At 43.2% G+C, this 20,385-nt stretch overlaps 1 protein-coding gene and 1 long non-coding RNA gene across 3 annotated transcripts in view; one reads left to right on the top strand and one right to left on the bottom strand.

Moving 5' to 3' along the window:
- Positions 1–18,123, bottom strand: part of LOC116943123 (neuronal PAS domain-containing protein 3-like) — a 114,004-nt gene extending 95,881 nt beyond the window's left edge. Inside the window, exons 1-2 of one of the 2 annotated variants that reach the window (XM_076067577.1) lie at positions 17,514–18,123; positions 11,722–11,766 (exon numbers count right to left, since the gene is read on the bottom strand). In XM_076067577.1, the coding sequence (XP_075923692.1) occupies positions 11,722–11,766; positions 17,514–17,662 (194 nt within the window). In that variant the 5' untranslated portion in view covers positions 17,663–18,123. Of the gene's footprint in view, positions 1–11,667; positions 11,767–17,513 lie in introns of those variants that run through there. The other variant, XM_076067578.1, reaches the window with a different exon arrangement.
- Positions 18,124–18,727: 604 nt separating this feature from the next.
- LOC142924787 (uncharacterized) lies at positions 18,728–19,360 on the top strand. The gene is made up of 2 exons (XR_012941859.1): positions 18,728–18,910; positions 19,037–19,360. It is a non-coding gene; the product is annotated as an uncharacterized LOC142924787 (long non-coding RNA).
- Positions 19,361–20,385: the final 1,025 nt, after the last annotated feature.

The raw sequence follows: 20,385 nt of genomic DNA, 5'->3' as shown, positions 1-20,385 counted from the left end.
GCAAGTATTTGTTTTGTAATGCGTGTGCATTTTAGAGGCGAGAAGCAATGGTGTAATGGGTCAGCAAGTGCACAGGACTTGCAATCCAGAGGTCGTCGGTTCGATTCAATCTCCCGGCACGGGAGTTAAAGGGAATGGGCAAGTTTCTCAAATCTTGGTGCGCTTCAGTCCACAGTGGTATAAATGGGTTCACCACCATCAGGCGATCAGCTGTTCACACCCAGCGGAAAAACTTTTCAACCAGCAGTGGCGTCATCAGACAATTGCAGGGCCGCACCTTTATGCTATATATAGTAAACCGATAAACGTTACTTCTGCTCATGTGCAAGGGACGAATTCTGGATATTATTGAGCTGTAATGTGGTATTAATGTTGAATTTTCCCTAAAATAATATGAAACTATATTCTATTTCGATTTAAAGCTTTCGTGACTGCAAGGATTCATCTTCTTTGGTTCTTTCGGTAAAGTCACGTAGAATGAGAATAAAATTATAACATAAAATAAGACAATAAAATTCTCACGACGTTTCGGCCACAACACAAGTAGCCTTATTCAGGTGAAAGAACAGAACTGTCGGGACGACAGAGCTTGAATGAAGCTGTTAAGATTCGTAGCGTCTTTTAAGCTCGGTGAGAGGCGTGGAGAGCCTTGACAAAGGAGTTTACCTATCAAAGCAGGAGAATTTAGCATTGAAATAGCTGAGGGATTAGCTTGTGACAGAAATAGCTGTGTTAAAGTCAAAGTTTACATATCAACAGAGGCATTTAGTATATGGACGCTAAAGGCCTCCAACTACCAACTATCATAAAGTAAACCGATGTGAAAAAACTAAATCTATATTACATCAATATAGTAAATGTACTTAATATATTCTTCAATAAGCTGAGCTATTAATCACAAAGCAACTGGGTATACACTACACTATATAATGAATACCATATAGTAAACCAATAAAAAAACAAAAACAATATAAGCTCCCTCAATGTTATCAATAAACTCTATATATTCTCCATCAGCTGAGCCACCAACAATAAGTCGTTATATATAAATGCCATTTGGCGAAAAATGGTGGGGTTTTTTTGCTTAACCAACACATACTTCACCTGGAATGGAACTTTCTACAAACAGACTGAGGGCACCCCAATGGGCTCCCCCCTGTCTCCGGTTGTAGCCAACGTATTCATGGAAAAATTTGAAACTGACACCATCCAGACTGCCACTCTATGCCCGACCTTATGGAAGAGGTACGTGGATGACACTTTTGTCATCTGGCCACATGGCCAGCCTGCTCTAGACCAATTTCTCGACCACATAAATTCCATGCACCCATCCATCAGATTTACCATGGAGGTCGAAAAAGATGGCAAGCTACCCTTTTTGGATGTCTTAATTAAAAGGAGACCTGATGGTTCAATGAGCCATTCTGTCTACAGAAAAGCTACCCATACAGATGCTTACTTGAAACCGGATTCCCACCACCATCCATCCCAGAAGAACTCTCTCATCAAGACTTTATACCATAGAGCCCAATGCATTTCCGACCAGGAACACATTGCCAGTGAACTCAAGCACGTACACCAGGCTCTCAGGGCTAATGGTTACTCCGACTACACAATCCGCAAAGCCATCACTCCAGTCATGAAGAAGGATCCTCTTGAGGAGCCACTCAAAACCATCACCTTACCCTACATTGCAGGGGTCACTAAACAGATCTCCAAAATCCTGAATAAACACAAGATCCAGGTCCGATTCAACACAGTACATAAAATCCGTGATCTGGTTCCATTTGTAAAAGATGCTGTTCCAGACATACAGTACCCAGGCATTTACAAACTAAAGTGCCTCTGTGGTAGCAACTACATTGGGGAAACCAAACGACATATCTCGGACCGCATCCGTGAACATAAAGCAGACTTGAAACACGGTAGGACGAATTCTTCTGCCGTGGCAGATCGCTGTTATAATTCAGTGGGTTCACATGACATTGACTTCTCCAAGACGGAGATTCTTTGCAAGCCAACTGGCTACCATGAGAGATTCGTTCATGAAGCCATCCACATATACAAGCACAGAGACAATTTCAACCGAGAAGATGGATTCTGGCTTAGTAACCATTGGAAAGATGTTTTAAACCATTTCGGTTCTTAATTACTTGTATTTTACGGTGACCGTCAGACCGCAGCTCTTTCGCTGGCATTGCCTCTTAATACCTCTCTCACCACGGTTAATGGTATGGTTTATAACATGGAGTATAACAGCGCATTGTAGTTGTTTCCCTCTCCCCCCTACTCCGTTCCGAGCATGGATTGACTCGTCCGCCTGAACGTCGCTGTCCGTGGTGCTGGCGTTGAGGGGAAGAGAAAAAACCCCACCTTTTTTCGCCATATGGCATTGATATATAACGACTTATTGTTGGTGGCTCAGCTGATTGGAGAGTATATAGAGTTTATTGATAACGTTGAGGGAGCTTATATTTTGTTTTTTTATTGGTTTACTATATGGTATTCATTATATAGTGTAGTGTATACCCAGTTGCGTTGTGATTAATAGCTCAGCTTATTGAAGAATATATTAAAGTACATTTATTATATTTATGTAATATAGATTTAGTTTTTTCACATCGGTTTACTTTATGATAGTTGGTAGTTGGAGGCCGTTAGCGTTCATATACGAAATGCCTCTGTTGATATGTAAACTATGACTTTAACACAGCTATTTCTGTCACAAGCTAATCCCTCAGCTATTTCAATGCTAAATGCTCCTGCTTTGATAGGTGAACTCCTTTGTCAAGGCTCTCCACGCCTCTCACCGAGCTTAAAAGACGCTGCAAATCTTAGCAGCGTTCATTCAAACTCTGTCGTACCGACAGTTCTGTTCTTTCACCTGAATAAGGCTACTTGTGTTGTGGCCGAAACGTCGTGAGAATTTTATTGTCTTATTTTATTTTATTATTTATTCTCATTCTACGTGACTTTACCGAAAGAACCAAAGAAGATATATTCTATTTATTACAACTTTAATTTCATAACACCATCCTAATTGAGCATTTTATAGCGTTATCATACCCTCTACAATATATGAAAATAATACGTTTAAGTATATTACGATTACACGGGAAATATAAACGTTTAAAAGCTTATTAAAACTATATGTACAACTTCATGTATAGTTATAGTATGTATGTTGAACTACTTTCGCACCGTACATAGCCAAACGTGTTAATTGGAGGTGCGATAATGGTAAAACTTGATTGCTAATAATTAATTGTATGATATCTACATTTAAAGGCAATACAATCACTCTAACAGATTGCCACAAATTTATATATACATATATAACCTTATATATGTATGTATAATAATACATTGCATGTATGAAGTGCCTTTCTAAAAGGCACTGAACATCTCTGGTCAGAGCAAAAATATGTAAATAAGTAAATAAATGGCCAAGGGGAGGAATAACAGATAACGGCATGGAGTGGTGGTACAGTGGTTATCGCACTGCGCTGCGAGCTTAGGTACCTCAGTTAAATTCCTGGCCATGGCGATGATATTTGAACTAGTCATGCCCCCACCCTCTCCCATACCCACCCCCTCCCCATTCATCAATCCATTTTTACCCATATTGACCAGTGCAGTGAAGTATGGTCAAACAACTCCCATGACCAGCATGGTATAGGTAGGCTGTCATCCAGCAGTTGATTGACAAAAGCCTGTAAATTATTATTAAATATGCATTCTATTTCAATTACCCCGTCTCTCACATGCAGGATGGTATTTAGTGCGAAAATGTATTGTCCAGTTGATCATATTATTACACATACACACTCAGGATAAAGATCTGCAAAATACAAGATCCGAACATTGTCCCTCCAGTGCTCGGTGAGCTGCATTGGCTTACAGTTGCCGAACAAATATATTAAGAGGTTGCTATTATTACACAGAAAGTGCTTGCCACAAATGGACTATAACACCTTGCTGATCTCGACAAGTAGTATAAACTGTGATCGCCCGAATTTAGGTCATTACTCACAGCGGCTTTTGGCTAACCATTGAACAAAGACGGTGGTCACCGATTCTCGCGCTTTCAGATGCGCTTCTGCAGCCGTCTGGAACGCTCTTCCTTCTAATATTAGAAAGCCACTGGAACTATGCACTTTTACATCTACATTAAAAACTCATTTCCTTCGAACTGATGTTTGTGGTTAGTTCGTTGTCCTTCCACCTGCACCCTCGATTATCATGGCTGGCTATGTACGGTGCGAAATGAGTTCAACATACACTCATACAAATGACGAGCAGAAGCGAAAAAAGGGGCCACAGCCAGGCGATCCAACTTTCAGTTCCACAAAAGGGCCGCCGACTACTCAATTCAATTAATGCTGGGTTCAGATTGGACAAAGCAATGCGGCGAACGTGTGGACAGGAACAAGAGCAAACTAATGGAGTATCCCCACTATTGGGCAATGCTGATAAATTGGCCACCGCTCTCAGCCAATTGGATTTTCAAGCAGAAGAGGGGTTCAGGATAGGCATCGCACATGAGGTTTCACACGCTCATTGCATGGATGAGTGTTCTGCTCGTTTGTTCACTAAGAGCAAAAAAATGGATAAACCCCCCCCCCTGCTCTATAGTATACGGACACTTTGAACTGGTCTATTGTCGGGATTGTTTCTTATGTGGAATGCCTTTAAATGCACCTAATAACCTCCCACACATTCTTCAGCTGAATCAATAGCCATGTACTACTTACTTAGGACACTCAGCTTTGTAAATTTGCTGCGCTTAAAACCGATTGAAAAACAATATTGTGTTCAGCAAAACCGTTAGAAAAGTGGGTGGATCCATACCACACTTGGCAGAGCAGAACGATGTTTAATTTCTTTATTGCATCCACGGAGGGTCTTTTGTAAAATGATTGACGTTTTTTTTCCCAATACTCCACACGACAAATGCTGACACACCAAGCACCAATTGACTATAACACACACAGTCCCATTGTACTCCACGGTTAAGCATGGCCTCTGTCCTTAGCAATGTCTCAACTGCATAATGTATGCATAAAAAACAAATCCATTCATTCAAGGACCATGGCAATAACTTAGGAATGTCACACCATAGTTGATGTATCTTGATGGTGCAGAAAATATAAATGAGAGTGAGGTTAAGTTTGTATCTTTTAACTGCATCTACACAATATTTCAAATCAATGTAAGCGACGGGCAGATTTTTGACCAGGAGTAAAATTAAATAAAAATCGCAATCACCTCTCGAGAGATGCCACGCACTAATTTAATGTATACAATGCACAGCGACGTACATGTGTTTTGGCTTTGCTCTACGGGGAGAGGAGATTTTGTCGACTTTCTTTCAAATGATTATCTGAGTATTTGAATACCGTTCAGACGCAGTGAGCGCCGCTTTGCCTTTTTCGAGTACAATGCAAAGCGTTTGCATTATTTTAACAAGCATGAACACACATGAAATACAAATCAAGAAAGCTACGTATGAAATACTTAAAGACGTTTTATTTTTTATTTTTGGAAATAGTTTCCGCTTGTGGAAAAAGATGCAGAGATGTTGAACACAACATCGTGTCTATTTTAGCCTTTAGCGGAATCCAGAACAATCCTTATTTTGCTACAGCTCAACAGGAATATATTGCAAGCGTTATCTAAATTGCAAATTTGTTATATTGGCTCAATAGACTGGGCCCTCGTCTGAATGAGCAAATCCATAACTATTCTGTGTCCTGTTCGAAGTTGCTTGCAGTCTCAGAGCTGGGTATGATTCTAAAATGTAGTTAATGTGTGATCGCTTTCAATGCAAGTTCATGTTAAATGTAAATATTGTGACCGAGGCAACAAGTGTTGCTGCTGCTGTTGTTGTTTTAAATTGTCTGCTCTGCGCCTTCAACTCAAAATTAGGGTCAGACAATAGCAGGTTCGCGGCTCTTTGCAGAGCTTCACAGTACCAAGCGGCCACCCTGATTGACTTAGATATCGCACCGTCTGCTTCACTGTGGATGTTAAATATCCCATGATATTATTCAGAAAATAGTGTGCCATGTGTGTCGGCATCATGGTCCAAGTTGACCAAAATTTGGATAATTTCTACTCACAAATGATCTAATTGGGTAAAACCACAAAGCGACATCACCCCTTACTGGCAGATTGTAACGGTCTGTGCAATGGAGTGCCTTCGTGATAGTCAAGCACTGTAAGAATTGCGTGGACATGAAATGTGTTAAATTATTATTGTTAGGAGCCATTAGCTCAGCAGCCTCATAAACACATTATCCTCAGGTAGTTTCTTATAGTAGCGAGTATATGGCACAACGACGTATTAATATTTCATGTGTTTTATCATGACAACATTTGACAAGTGTTTCTTTTTTTTGTCTGGTAATTTAAGGATGTGGCATTTTTTTATCCATTTCTTTTATCTGGAGGCCAGTGAAAAAACAATTTAGACAACGTATCTTTTTAAAGAGACACAACCTGGGATATATAATGCAAAGGGGATAAATGTACTCAATTAAAACAGCGTGAACAAAAATCCCATCATGCATGGATGCAAAATCTATACAAAGATATACGTTTGAGAAATAGGCATATCATGAATAAACCAGAAAGACAATGCTATTGAATAAAAATATGTGAACGCATAATTATTTATTTATATTGAAATAAGCAATCGTAAAATTGTGAAAATGAAGTTTAAATCAATCCACGTGTTACTGCTATCCATTCCATCTGATTGTTATCGTCCCAATGTTGTCTCGCAATGGCTGGTGAGAGTCTTTAATTCAAACATCACAATTGCTACGGTGGCAAAATGTTAACCGCCTCGCCTGGTAGACACGAGGTCGTATGTTCGATCCCGACCCTGACGCCTGTATATTTGGAGTTTGCGTGTTCTCCCCGTGGTCGCGTGGATATTTCTCTGGGTCTCTCTAGGTTTTGCCTCCATATTTAGAATCAACATTGGTTTCGAGTATTTGACTGCTATACATTTCCACATGATGAACCAATTCATTGAGGTCGCTTCTGAAAAAGAGCTATATAGCTCAGTGAGCCTTACCTGGTAAAATAAAAAAAATGTTTAAAATATATATAGTTTATAGTATAACTAACTAGTTTAACTAACTGCGCACTCGAGTCAGAAATCAATGGATTTTTGGGGACGGATTAGGGGTGGAATGGTTCCATAAATTCATCGATTAATATTGATTCTAAAGCTCACGTCACATGCGTATAATCGTATATGATAACTTGTGTCAGGATCAATATTTTCCACCTCATATATGTTGCATGCGAAGGGTTTATATCACCGCTGTAACCCACTAGAGGCGTTAACCATTCTTCACCACAATGTTAACAAATGATGACAATCCTTAATCAAATCGCGACCCAGAATGGTGACAATTTGTCAAATCGCTGTTGTGGGTGACGCAGAAAGTGGGGGGGGGGGGGGGGGGGGGGTACATCGTTCAAGCCACAGTAAACGGACAAAGGCAAACGAAATATCACCAGGCATCCCAGGTATTGCGCACAATTGCCTCCGAACACCTCGCCGCTGTGCCTGGCTCATCGGGTGGGTTAGTGGAGTGGTCGGCAGGCAGCTCGCAACTTTGCCTCCTGCAAAGTCGGCAAGTGAAGCCAGACGCTATCAAGGGGCTTCTCCCTTCACTAACTCCAACTCATCCCCCCTCCAACGTTGCCCTCTCACTTACTACAGCACACAAGCTTGTGCTCTGGTTGACCCTTGACGCAAAAGGACTCGATTGTTGCCTATGTCTTTGCTGCTTTCAACTTATCTTTTGTGCAACGTGCCGGTCTATTGTTTAAGGATACGTTGGCAAAGTAATATGTGTATGAAATGTCAGTGTCCGTAACGATGCATTGTGACGTGACCAAAATGATTGTGCTACACGTTGCTGACGAAAAATGCACAACGGTAATGCTGTACGCGTGATTTTGATTGTAGCAGTGCATGCCCATCTGTAACACTGGCTGCAGATGCAAAATCACCCTTGAGCAGAATTATTAACGTACCCAAAACAATCATTGTTGCTCTTTTTTTACTTTCGAAGACATTTAACAACAGTGAATTCCACTATCAGGACGTGTACAGCCCTTAAGTCCCGACAAGGAAGCCTTTTTCGTCCATTGTATAAAAAACCCCTCTTGTGATCCCTCAAGCGTCCATTTGTATGCGATTACCTGCAATGCACTTCACTTCAAATTATCTGTTTTTCCTCCACTTATCCCAGCAGGTAACATAAAATGACACGTGCTACTTCAAATGCTCTTCAACGAAATGAGGGGCTAAGCGCTAAGCAGATGCGCTGTGCCTTTTTCCGCGGGCACATGGTAGCATGGGCCTGCCGCAGCCGGGTGTCTGGCTTCAGACAGTTTTGCATTAGGAGATGGGTGATTAATTTGGAAGCCTTGCTACGGAGCCCAGCTTTCTTCGCTGAGAGGAAAGAAAAAAAATCTTGATAAAAGAAGAAAAAATATATATACTTCCCTCCATCAGAATCATTTATCTGCATGACAGTGGAGCTCAACTCATTACGAAGAAGAAGCCATTTATTAAAGCTCGTGGTAATGCCCACAGGGATGTTACGAAATTGAATGAAGCCCCCCCCTCCCTCCCCCCCCCAAAAAAAAACAGTCACAGAATCTATGGGGGGGGGGGGGGCGGTGGGGAGGGTTGTTCCATGGCCCAAACAGAATCAATTTAGCCCCGACACTAAGACATGGACTGTACGTTTTAATAATTACACCGGTCAATGATCCAACAAGGGAGCAAACTATCATTTGCATCTTTCACTTGATTATCCAGTTATTCGAATCTTTATTTATCCTGGAGAAATCAGATGTGCTACAAAGCTCTTTTTCACAGATGTCCAGTGCAACTTTTCTGCTGGTGAAACGCCTCCTTGTTATTTCCCCCCCCCCCCCCCCCACATCTATTGCTCACGACGAATGAGATTCCCTGAATGTTTCCTGTGCATTACCACATCAAGGCTCGCTCGTAATATGCTTAATAACGCCTTATCGTGTAAATATACTTTTGACGTTCCTTTCATAACCGATAGAGTTCTGTCTCAAATGCTCTCAGTGGCTAGCCATCGCACCTCTGCTGTGGAAACGTCTTGATTTCATTACATTTTTGAAGAAAATTCAACATGTTTTTTTAAATATATAACTAACATTTCACAACAAGCTTCTGATCATTGTAATTTCACGTAGCATGGGCCAGATTTTCCCTCAAGTATAGTGCTGCAATCCCAATTCAATATGATTTGTTTTTCAGGGCATTACTAACTTTCATTCTAGCCTGATTAATTTGAACCTAAATGTTCAGCAAAAAATTGCTGGAAATAATAAACTTGACATTTTCAGCAAATGGTATGACAGATGAGGGGATACAATAACAATTCAGATGTTTAATTGCTTCATTTTTACTATTATAAATATTAATTTAACACGCACGCACACACACACATACGGACAAGCCAGTGTATGTATTTCATTTCAAAGGTCATGTTTGAGCGGTGAGAGAGCGAGAGGGGAGACTTGATGTAAAATCCTTGAGCCAAACTGCACAGCAGCAGCAGCAGCAGCCACAACAACATTTCTTGTGTTCAACTCTTCCACTTTTATCACGAAGGTGACACAGACCCTTCAACACGAATCTCCGGGGAGTTTATTTCAATTTAGCGGGACACATTCCCTAAGCCTATCGGACTAAGCCTGCACTGCCAAGTTCTACAGCAAGGTCCGTGTGCTCCCCTGCCCGCCTTTGCCTGAGAACGCAAAGGTGACAAAGGGCCCATTCATAGCCCTTCATCCCCGGCACACCTCTGAGATGACCCATGTCTGCTAACACTACTCCTCTCCCAGAGAACTCATGGAAAAGGTTGGGGGAAGGGGCGAGGGTGTAGAGGTGAAGATGTGAGAGAGGGGGTAGTGCTGCTGCAAACTCTGTGTGTGTATGGGTGGGGGGGGGGAGATTTCACGCTAATGCTCGATGTGTGTGTAAACATGAGACACAAGGCTGATGTTATTGCTGCTGCTGCTGCTGCTGCCGCCCCCATAGTTTGGAGTTCTTTCCCCCCCCACCCCTCCATGCTGTCGGCTCCCTGCTGCTGTTGAAGTGCAGACTCAACACCGACTTATTTTTTCCCCTGCCTATGAATGACTGCTTCTTTATTAAAATAAACAAATAAGCATCCCTCCTTTCCCAACGATGCCCACATCTCATTGACGTAGTCGCATTGCGATGCCGCATTAATACAAATTCTATTGTATTGTACATTTAGTCACGCCTCTTTATGTCAGCGTGCAGAATCCTAAAGCATGATGGACAGCTAAATATGTGGATGCCATTCTCATGAAGGATAAAGCATACATGTCATGCATATCAGTGGGTTCTTACCAGAAAAACAAAGTTTATTTCTGAATCAATACATTTCCCGCACATCCGATTGACACGGTTGGTTACGTACGGTGCGAAAGAAGTTCAACATCCATACGCGGGTTTTTTTTTATTCCGTTAGTTGTATATAGCAGGTTCATTGAGCTTTACAAGGTACATTTTATATGGTGGTCTTGTATATACAATACGTATATATTGTTTATTGAAAGTGTTTTGCTTTTCTCCAAATGTCTCGGGATCAGTCAAAGTTGTGCGTTACTTGGGCTCAGAGACTACATAATAATCACGGTCTCGTTGGATCAATGATCTAACGCTGCTTGTTTAGAACCTGGTAACACATCGCTCGGATATAAATGTAAGTGTTGGTGGACAAATGCATGAGCATTGTTTTATGTTTGCACAACGTCAGGGACGGTGGGACAACCATCTGCTTGAACGCAACGTCAAGTTCGTCTCCTCTGGCACATTCCTAACGGTACTCTCCATCCAATGAAGTTCTCATAACGCAACTCCTAGGTTTCAGTTTATATGCATTTCATGATAACAGTAAATAAAAAAAAAACATGTATCCATGTAAAAGTGAAAAAAAAAACACTCAAGCAGCCATTGAATGATGATTTACTCAACACCGTTAACATCGCTATAATGTCTATTTTGAATCCAAATGTAAATTATTTATAATTTACAACATCCATCACTACCTCCGACTGAAATTCTTCAACTATATCACACTGAGATAACAAACACGGTTTGGAAGACTAGATTTGCTAATTAAGTGCATGGCACGAGTGTAAATCCTCATTGAGAACTCTATTGTGGTTCTATTCTTTTTTTTTACAAATATGTAATACAATGCTACTAAAACGCTAACAACGGCTCGCAATGTGTAGTGTGATGTATAGTCTGCAACCTTGATAAGGCGAGAGCACATATAGCTAGCGTTAAAATGATGAAAATTCAAACCAACTGGCGTTCATCAGGCATCTGTCTATTTCAGACTCAAGGATGCCGTGTTTGTTTTGTAAAATGTAATACGGCATTAAAAGTCTAAATACAATTGCACGGAATTTTTTCCCGTTTCAAGTTAGTTGTGCATCTTTTTTTTGTATTATTCCGCATTTCATCCAACACAGTTTCATCTCGTACGCAGCAATGAAATCGACAGTGGATGAGAGACATTGGTTCTACGTGGTAAATGCGAAACGTAAGTCACGCACCAACATTGAACACAGCGATTTGCTTCAATACAGAAACGAGATGGCCCAACTCACTTTTGCCCCATCACGTGCCATTGTCCCTTTTCAAATCTCAAAAATCTGCAACAGACACACACACACACAAACACAGACGATTAAGTCGTGGCAATTAAACACACTTACAACTAAACATTGACAACAGTAGCACACGAGAGGAAAACATTCCACAAACTTACGTGCAGTCTTACATTATTTTTTTTCACGTCGTGTGGATTTACTCACCGCGATTATGTAGCGTAGACTCAGTTTTGCTACTTAATGAATGGCACCATCTTCAATTTTACTCGGAAACTCATAAATATGCATATATTGTTTAAAAACATGCATTGGTTACGTGCATTTTTGTATTCCTACGCTATAGTTACATATTTGCAACAATCTGAACGCAGGCATGAATGACAGCGCAGTGTTTATTTTATAATTATCCATCAAGTTTTTGTTTATAGGATTCAATGTTGTTCGATTTGTGTTTGTTGTGCCCGTCCATCATCTTTACTGACCAAAGGAGAGAAGAAAAAACACAACGTCCCAACAATAGCGCATCTCTTAGTGTCATTAAAGGTACACGGTAAAAAGAAGAAGAAGAAAAAACACCGAGCGTAGCATTATTTGTGTTCTTCGCAGAGGGCTTGTGACACCCATCATCAATTGATTTGTGTCATGTCGCACAGAGAGAACACACGATGTAATAAGCGGCAGCGGAGGTACTGTAGTGCGACTGGCTGTCTTGTGCGTGGCTGTTCTGAGTAAGAGATAGTGACAAGGTTCAAAGAGTGGCATCAAAAAACTACGACAGCTTATTATGCAAATGCGCAGCCCTGGTCATCCTTTGCCCCATTCTTTACACTTCAAACATTACGTAAGTCAGAGTCCCCTACTTTTATAGCTCCCGCACGTGTATGCAAAACATCACATTTAATTGTATTAGTTGGCCTCTCTTCAAATGAAGCCTGCTCATGCATTTGCTAAAGTGCGCACCTCAAAATGTCTTGCCTCACGAGAAAGTTTTTTTTTTGTGCAAATTTTTTTTGTAACAAATGTTAATTTTAAACAGAGCACGTGTAAGAAATGTCAATGGTCAGTTCTGTGTGATTTTATTTAGTTATGCACTGTTACACTTTTAATACATTTTCAGGGACTTTTCAATTACCGTGTAATATGGAAAATTGGCCTGATATTACAATGTTGGCATTGTTGCGGGCTAGAGCCAACTGCTGGTTGTTCAGATGCCGCTTAAAAGAGATCTCCCTTAGACGGTGTTTTCCTTTTTTCCAAAATAAGTACATGGAGAATGAATTGCACTCACAAACTCAGTGGGCACACCACTTCATCCCACTCACCAGCTCATGATGCAAGGACTGCAATTGCATGCGGTGATGTTACGAGGGAATTAAATATACAGCATATTCATCATCATGCTCATCGTCATCATCAGCCGTGGTCAATCCACTGCTGGATGAAGGTCTCCCTCAAGCTGCCGCCAAATCTCTCGCGATCCTGTGACGTAACAATCTGCGGGCACGCGCACGAGCGGATCGCTTCGCTCCGTCTCCTCGGTGGACGTTCTTTCCATTTGTAGTGTAGGGGAAGCGGTGGTGCAGTCGGGTCAGTGCACAGCATTGTGGACACGGCGACCCCGATGTTTGATTCCCGGACAGGACCAATAACAGTGGCAAGTGTTATCTGAAACTGACCCGGGTCGCCTCTTTCGCCAAACCGCACTGAGCGGCGTGGTGAAATTTCGTCTACAACAGCCACGACCAACATTTCGTGGGGGAGGACTTCATCCAACATTGGATGATCAAACGGCTTGGAATGATTTATTTTATAAGCATTATTTGTACGGTCTTGTACATTCCATAACACACGTGCACCGAGCACCCAACATTTACGAATCAATGTTTTGTTTAATTTATGCTATTATTTTTCGATTTAAAGCTTTTGTGACTGCAGGGATTCATCTTGAAAAGCTTACCATATTGACACGTGTTGCCATAATCAGCAGCTATGTTCTATCTACTGATGGATGAAGGCTTCCCCGCGTTTCTCCCATCTCTCATGGCCGTGCGATGCCACAATCCATCTCGCCGCTGGACCGCACGAGCTAACCTAATCGCTCCATCTCTGTGCCGGGCATCCTCCTGGGCGTATTCTCTCCTTTGACTGCCATTCAATCACCAGTTTCATTCATCAATCATCATTCCTTGCTGCCCACGCCCACTAAATTATCTTACCAGTCATCATGATGTCATGATAATTTGCTCTTTTTATTCTCATATCCATGAGTTCCCTTTTTCTGTTTATTTATTTAGGTGTTTATATTTCTGTTCTTGGAAGAAAAAAGACACAATACACAAATGCCTCCAACATTTATTATGAATTTGACGGTGATCTCTTGAGCAGTGATAATGGTTTTGCGCGTGAATTGATGCAAAACGGACAAGAAAATGGAACGAGCTTGCGACGTAATGAATTACGTAACGTTACAAACCGCGCCTTCCGTTCAGACTTTGCAGTGTGTGGTACATCGACTGCATCGCCACGAAAAATGCGTGACGGCCAACATTACACCGTGGTCATTTAAATTTCAACAAAAGCACATGGTCTGCTGCGGGTCATTCAGTCGAGAGTGCATGGGCACATATCAAAACGTTTCGCACTCCAGCCGGAAGCCTTGAAAAAGTTTCCAGCGGTTCCTAATTTCACCGAGCAATTCTTTCTTTCTGCTGCAACTGTGGTGTTTTATTATTTATCTGCCAAACCACTGCCTGTGTGTTGTGAAAATCGTTTTTTTTGTAACGCCTTCTCGTTCCTTCATATATCATGTAATGGCTGTGCAAACAAAACCAAGTAAAGACGCTCACACCATCGTGCATTTGGCCTTGTAATCGATTAATAATTTATCCGCCAAACGCATATTCGTTTTGTTTGCGACACTCACGTTCCTGCAATTTGGCTGCAAAATGTAACGCGTGAAACAGATTAATTAACAATACCTCCGCCACCACTTTTTCACCATCTTTAATTAATGAATTGCAATCATGAATGTCGTGAATGTTATTTATATTAATGACTTTAGCCCAACGAATTAATTTGCATATATGGAATTCACGTGCGTCTGATCTTCTTATCGCTCCGTCCTTATTTTTTCAGGATCACTCAATTGCTTTCACCTTCTGAAGGTCCGTCCTTTTCAGATGCAGGCCGATCTTTTATGAGGTCCACCTTGCAAGCGATACATTATGAGCGCCCAGAGGCAATGCATCACCTCCCGGCTAGGAGACAGGGTCACGTCCATAAATCCATCCGGTGGGCGAACCTCTCTGAACGACGTCTGCAACTGCGCTTTTTGTTCTCCACATTAGCCTAGCGTCGTATCGATTCAGTGTGATTATCCCATTGCTAGCCAGCCGTATCTGAGCAAAGCAAAATCAATTCTTGTACAATCCCTCAGCAAGCAACCCCTTTTCCACGTCGAAACAATTATAGGCTCAACAAACCATTTAGATGCGCCACCAGACTCAAACTCCGACCAACACGGGCGTCCTCTTCCAGTTGTTGTTAAATGGTGCGTGCGTTCATGAGCGCCGATGACTTTGTGCTAAGTTATCCTTGCTCCTTATTTAAGGAAACTAAAAAAAACACAAGCATGGTCATTGAAGAGTGACTGAGCATAATTACTTCGTGAAGCATTTTTTTTTAAAGGTGTGGCGAGAAGCAAAACTTGGCGTTTACTCGAGCTGCCAACGTTAGACATCGCGTACATTCTGACTCGTAGAGACAGGGTGGGAATAGGCGAGATCATCAGTGCAGTTGTTTTTAAAAACAATATTACTATCGTCACCGTTTTGAGACGGGATTGGATGTTCGCTCGTCGCTGAGTGCAAACAACAAAAGTTCAATTTACGAGCGCACTTGTGACTTGACGCAGTCACAGTGACAGCTCCTGACGAGGATGATTTAGACCCCACGCCCTCCCGTCGCTCTTCCCTCGCTCTCCCCTCGCTCCCTCTTTGCTCTCCCGTCGCTCTCCCCTCGCTCCCTCTTTGCTCTTCCCTCGCTCTCCCCTCGCTCCCTCTTTGCTCTCCCCTCGCCCTCCAGGGCACAGCGCACTTTAAATTATTGCATTCATTGCGGGCGCCTTTATCAAATTTTCTTGGGAGGTATTTTCTTGGAAAGATCTCAATCGCATGTCGCGGGGCTCGCGATGACATCACGAAGTGCCCAGCGCATGTGAGACGCGCGCTCTGTTGTGTGTATGTTGAACTTCTTTCGCGCCGTACGTAGCCAACTATGCTTATTGGAGGTGCACTCGCTCAATTGGGCCTAAGTGTGTGTACAAGCTCACACCAATTACAAAGCATATTTACGTTTTACAATAATGGACAGCCAATATGAGTGGGCCCTTATAAAGTATATATTATTAATACTTTCATGGCCTATTGCTACACGGCACAAGTAATTGCTCAGACCCCGTCTAAAGAACCTGTCTTACTTGTGGTGTTGATGGGTTCATGAACTGTGCCGTGCAATTAGCTGACATTATCGTGAGCAGCTGCGTGGTGGTGAAACGCAGCAATGATAATGGGTTTATACACAAGAAAAAATATACATTGTGAACCAATGCATGTTCACCCGGTATGCGAATTTCTGATTTGAATAGAGAGAACATTTGTTATTATGTACATCTTTGCATCCTCATTTTAATTCATGTTGCTTTTGGGTATAATGAGCAACCCGAATGAGCAACCTGTTTAAGAGAGAACCTCATCCGTTAACTATTTGATAAAAGATAAGTGCCTTAAAATGAATTAGGAAATGTATATATTAAAGAAAAAAATATGTCTCTCAGGTGTGCATAATTCTGTTCTTATCGACTGTAACAAATGAAATGCAAGCTAAACAAGTATGTGTGTGCACAGCGCCTATATTAATTATACGTGTGACTGGACATTACTATGCTAAGATTCAATAAATACACAAGATGCGCTATAGTGGATTAACCATGCAGGTTCATATTGAAGTGACAAATTAAGGCGTCTGAATAGTAGTATGCAGTTAACATACACAACGTGTGTGTGTGTGTGTGCATGTATGTGTCAGCACACACACACTTTATAGTGAATTAGGATAAGTTCATAGTTTAGATGTTTTTTTTATTCTTATAGTATGTTAAAACATTCATCCGTGAACCAACAAAAACCTAATATAAACCTATCGAACCAAACGAGTATAATATTAAAATCTGAACGAGTGTATCAATATTTAATAAATAGTATATTTTATACACGTACGTGGTATGATGCAAAATATAAACTCACCCGAACGGAATACAAGCAGGCAATGCGTACAATGCACACATCTATCTAACTACACACACACACGAACCCCAACGCGCACACAGCACGCCACCTTCTATATCACGGACCACACTATTGCACAAACTGAAATGAGTTCATGTGCTAGGTGGATTATTACATCGCAGAATCGCGAGGGGTGGCGGAACCATGGGGAGAGAGGCCTTCATCCAGCAGCAAATGATTGGAATCGAGAGCGTTTATCATTCGTGTGCCTCTTCGACCATGGCTGATGACGATGACACAGACACAGAACTTATAGCAACGGACACATGCAGCCGTGGTCACAATTGCCACGCGCAGCTAGGGTGACAGTTGCGAGACAATTAATTGCCCATGAGGCAAGAGACACTGAGAAAGGCATTGGCAAAGAGCCGGTCATGAGTGGCCCTGTCCACGTGTATGAGATGGGTCTTGGAGGTGGCTGCTGAGCGCTGTGGCAGTGCTTACCTCTGCTGGTAGGAGGGCAAGCCGAGCACGTTGGGAGGCGCTCCGTTGCCAGAGTCCACCACTCTGGCCGGGCCAGTAGCGCCCGGAGCCGACCCACCACCGCCTTCCATCGTGGCTTGAAAGCCAAAGTCTGGGAAAATCCTGATCATTGCCGCGATGGATCGAGCGAGAGAGTGACTTGTATAAATTAAATGTCTACTGTTTATATAGATAAAAAGAAATACTAAATAAATAAATAAAACCGACCAATGTCCAAACAGTTTTGAAACAACTACAATCTAAAAAAAAAATATCAGCTGGCAAAAAATATAATTATTTTCTTTTAAATCACTCCTAACCACCCGGACGGAAAGATTAAAAGAAAACAAAAAAACTTGTGCGCCGCTGTTTGCTCGCAGTGCGCACAAAAAAGTCCTCTTAGCAGCAAAAGTTTGCCGTGGTCTCGCGCAGAGCAGTGGTGCCGTCCCGCACGAACATTGTCTGCTGCTGCTGCCACCGCGCAGCTTCCAGCCGAAGGGCTGCTGCTGTGGTGGCTCAGGGTTGAGGAGGAGACAGGACGGCTGAATGGGGGGTGGTGGTTGTGGATAGACTTGGGAAGGTGGTGGTGGTGGGGGGGGGTATGGAAGGGGTGGTGATGTGGGTGCGTGGGGGAGAGGGGGGGGAAGCGGTGGTGGTGGTGGTAGTGGGTGGTGGGAGTGCGGCGAGATGGTGGTGGGATGGGGAATGAAGGGGGGGGGGGGGATGTGATTGGGGTGTGTGTGTGAGCGAATTGGAAGAGAGCTCACACACACACACACGCTCACACACGCTCACACACACAAAAGTGATAAAATGCCCTGGCCGCTGCCCACACTTCCGAAACTCGTTTGGCCTCTTCCCCGTCGCACGTGGAGCGAACGGGCGAGGCAGTCGGCCAGTGCGCACTGCTGGCCAAGCTGGATTAGCACGGCACTGATATCGGCACAGAGAGAGGCTGGATATTCCGGGGGAAAATCCACGGGGTGAAACCTCGCGAAACAGAGCGCGAGCTATGGAGGAGTTGGATGGGGGGGGGGGGGAGGAAGTGGGGGGAGGGAGGAGTTGGGGGGGGTTGGAGAAAAAGAGAAAAAAAAACACAACCCTACCGGGTCCCCGAGTGTAAATTCCGTCACATAATGAATGCGGGCGCAGAAAGACGGACGCACGTGCTGCGCATGCAGACAAGGGGGGGGGGGGGGGGGTGGGGGGCTGCTGCGAGGCTTGGCCGCCAATGCAGTCGAGGCATTTCCCTTTCACCCAGGGGCTGTGCCCATTTCACTGTCAATTTCACCCGGGCTGGGAGTGGGAGCCACTCGGGCGACGCGCGGTGTGGGTCGGTCGGCTGCAACCGCACCCATGCACACCGTCGTCCCTGCCAGGTGAAGTATGGGTATCGTGCGATGCGATGCGCACACTGACACTTCATTGCTGCTGCTGGTGATGCTGCTGCTGCTGCTGGTGATGCTGCTGCTGCTGCTGGTGATGCTGCTGCTGTTGCCTTTCAGAGGGGAGTACGGGACCCGTCTGCGTTTTATCCCAAGATTTGAGCGTGACCAATTGGACGCCTCTTCGACGCCAACTCGAGAAAGCTGCGAATATGAAACGGTGTCCTTTTGTTTTATTTACTGTACAATTGTATGTGCTTCGAGTTCGCTGTTTTGTTATTGTCGTTATCGTAGCCTTTTGTAATAGTGTTAGCATGTTCGTTTGGTTTCTGTGCACGTTTGTCATCGCGTGATGTTGCTGATGCAGAAATGTCAAATGTTTTTTTTCTTGTTGGTGATGTAGTTTACAACAAAATAAAGGCACGTTATTTTGTGTAAATGGAATGCTTGTGTCGGTCTACCCCGTGTAATGTGAGCGTACGCCTTTCACGGCGATGGGTGAGTGTTTCTCCTTTTTTCCTTTAAGAATTCACACATTTTCGCTTTTTTCTTTTCAAAATGAAATTTCGACGTGCATAGCTGGCGGGCATACCTATGGGACGGACAAAATTGCAGATATTTATTAACACCAAAAATATATATTTATTAACACCAAAATATATGACCCTATTCATAAGTTTCGTTCGGCGGTTGATGTACGGATTGCTGTGCGTTGACGTGACAATTTCGAGACTGTTGGCGGTACGTCTATCGTCGTCTAATAAATGATTATGATGATCATCAGCCGCCGAGGCCTCCCCTGCAGCCGTCACCATCCCTCACGGCCCTGCGATGCCACAGTCCATCTCACTCGTGCAACGCGAACCATATTCGCGATGATCTAAAAGCAGCTCAGAGATATTTCTATCCGACCCCCCCCCCCCACGTTTCCAACACCCCCACGGACCACGGTACACAACATGCTCAGGATATGAACGCATTGCATATCCAGACTGCACTATTAAAACGTCGATGTATTGATGCAACATCTCTCAATATGCGCGTGTGTTCTGGATATTGATGATGTTGATAATAATAATGTACAGCCGTTTGTAAAGCCACTGCTAAATTAAGGCCTCCGACACGCTGTATTGGTCTCGGGATTGTTTGACCATGCTTCACCTCGCTGACAAGTGCGGGTTGGTGAAGATTGAGGTGTGGAGGAACCCAGAACCCGTTCAAAGAATAACCGAAACACTGATCCTACTTGGCCGCGGCTGGAAATCGAATTACGGTAGTAGCCGAATTCATAGCGCACTGCGCTAACCACTGCGCCACCGCTCCACCACCCGTGTGTTGCATTATCCGAGCCTTTACTGCTCACACTATTGTCAATGGGTCCTTATTGGTCACACAATGCAGGACTTGAACACGCATTACAGCCCGTGAAGACGAGCGCCGTGCCGGTCTGCTCACTTTGCTCGGCGTCG

Source organism: Petromyzon marinus, chromosome 17 (genome assembly GCF_048934315.1).
Source record: "Petromyzon marinus isolate PM22_M1 ecotype Great Lakes invasive population chromosome 17, UKy_Petmar_22M1.pri1.0, whole genome shotgun sequence".
Classification (NCBI taxonomy): domain Eukaryota; kingdom Metazoa; phylum Chordata; class Hyperoartia; order Petromyzontiformes; family Petromyzontidae; genus Petromyzon; species Petromyzon marinus.
This window is presented reverse-complemented; position numbering and strand designations above follow the sequence as displayed.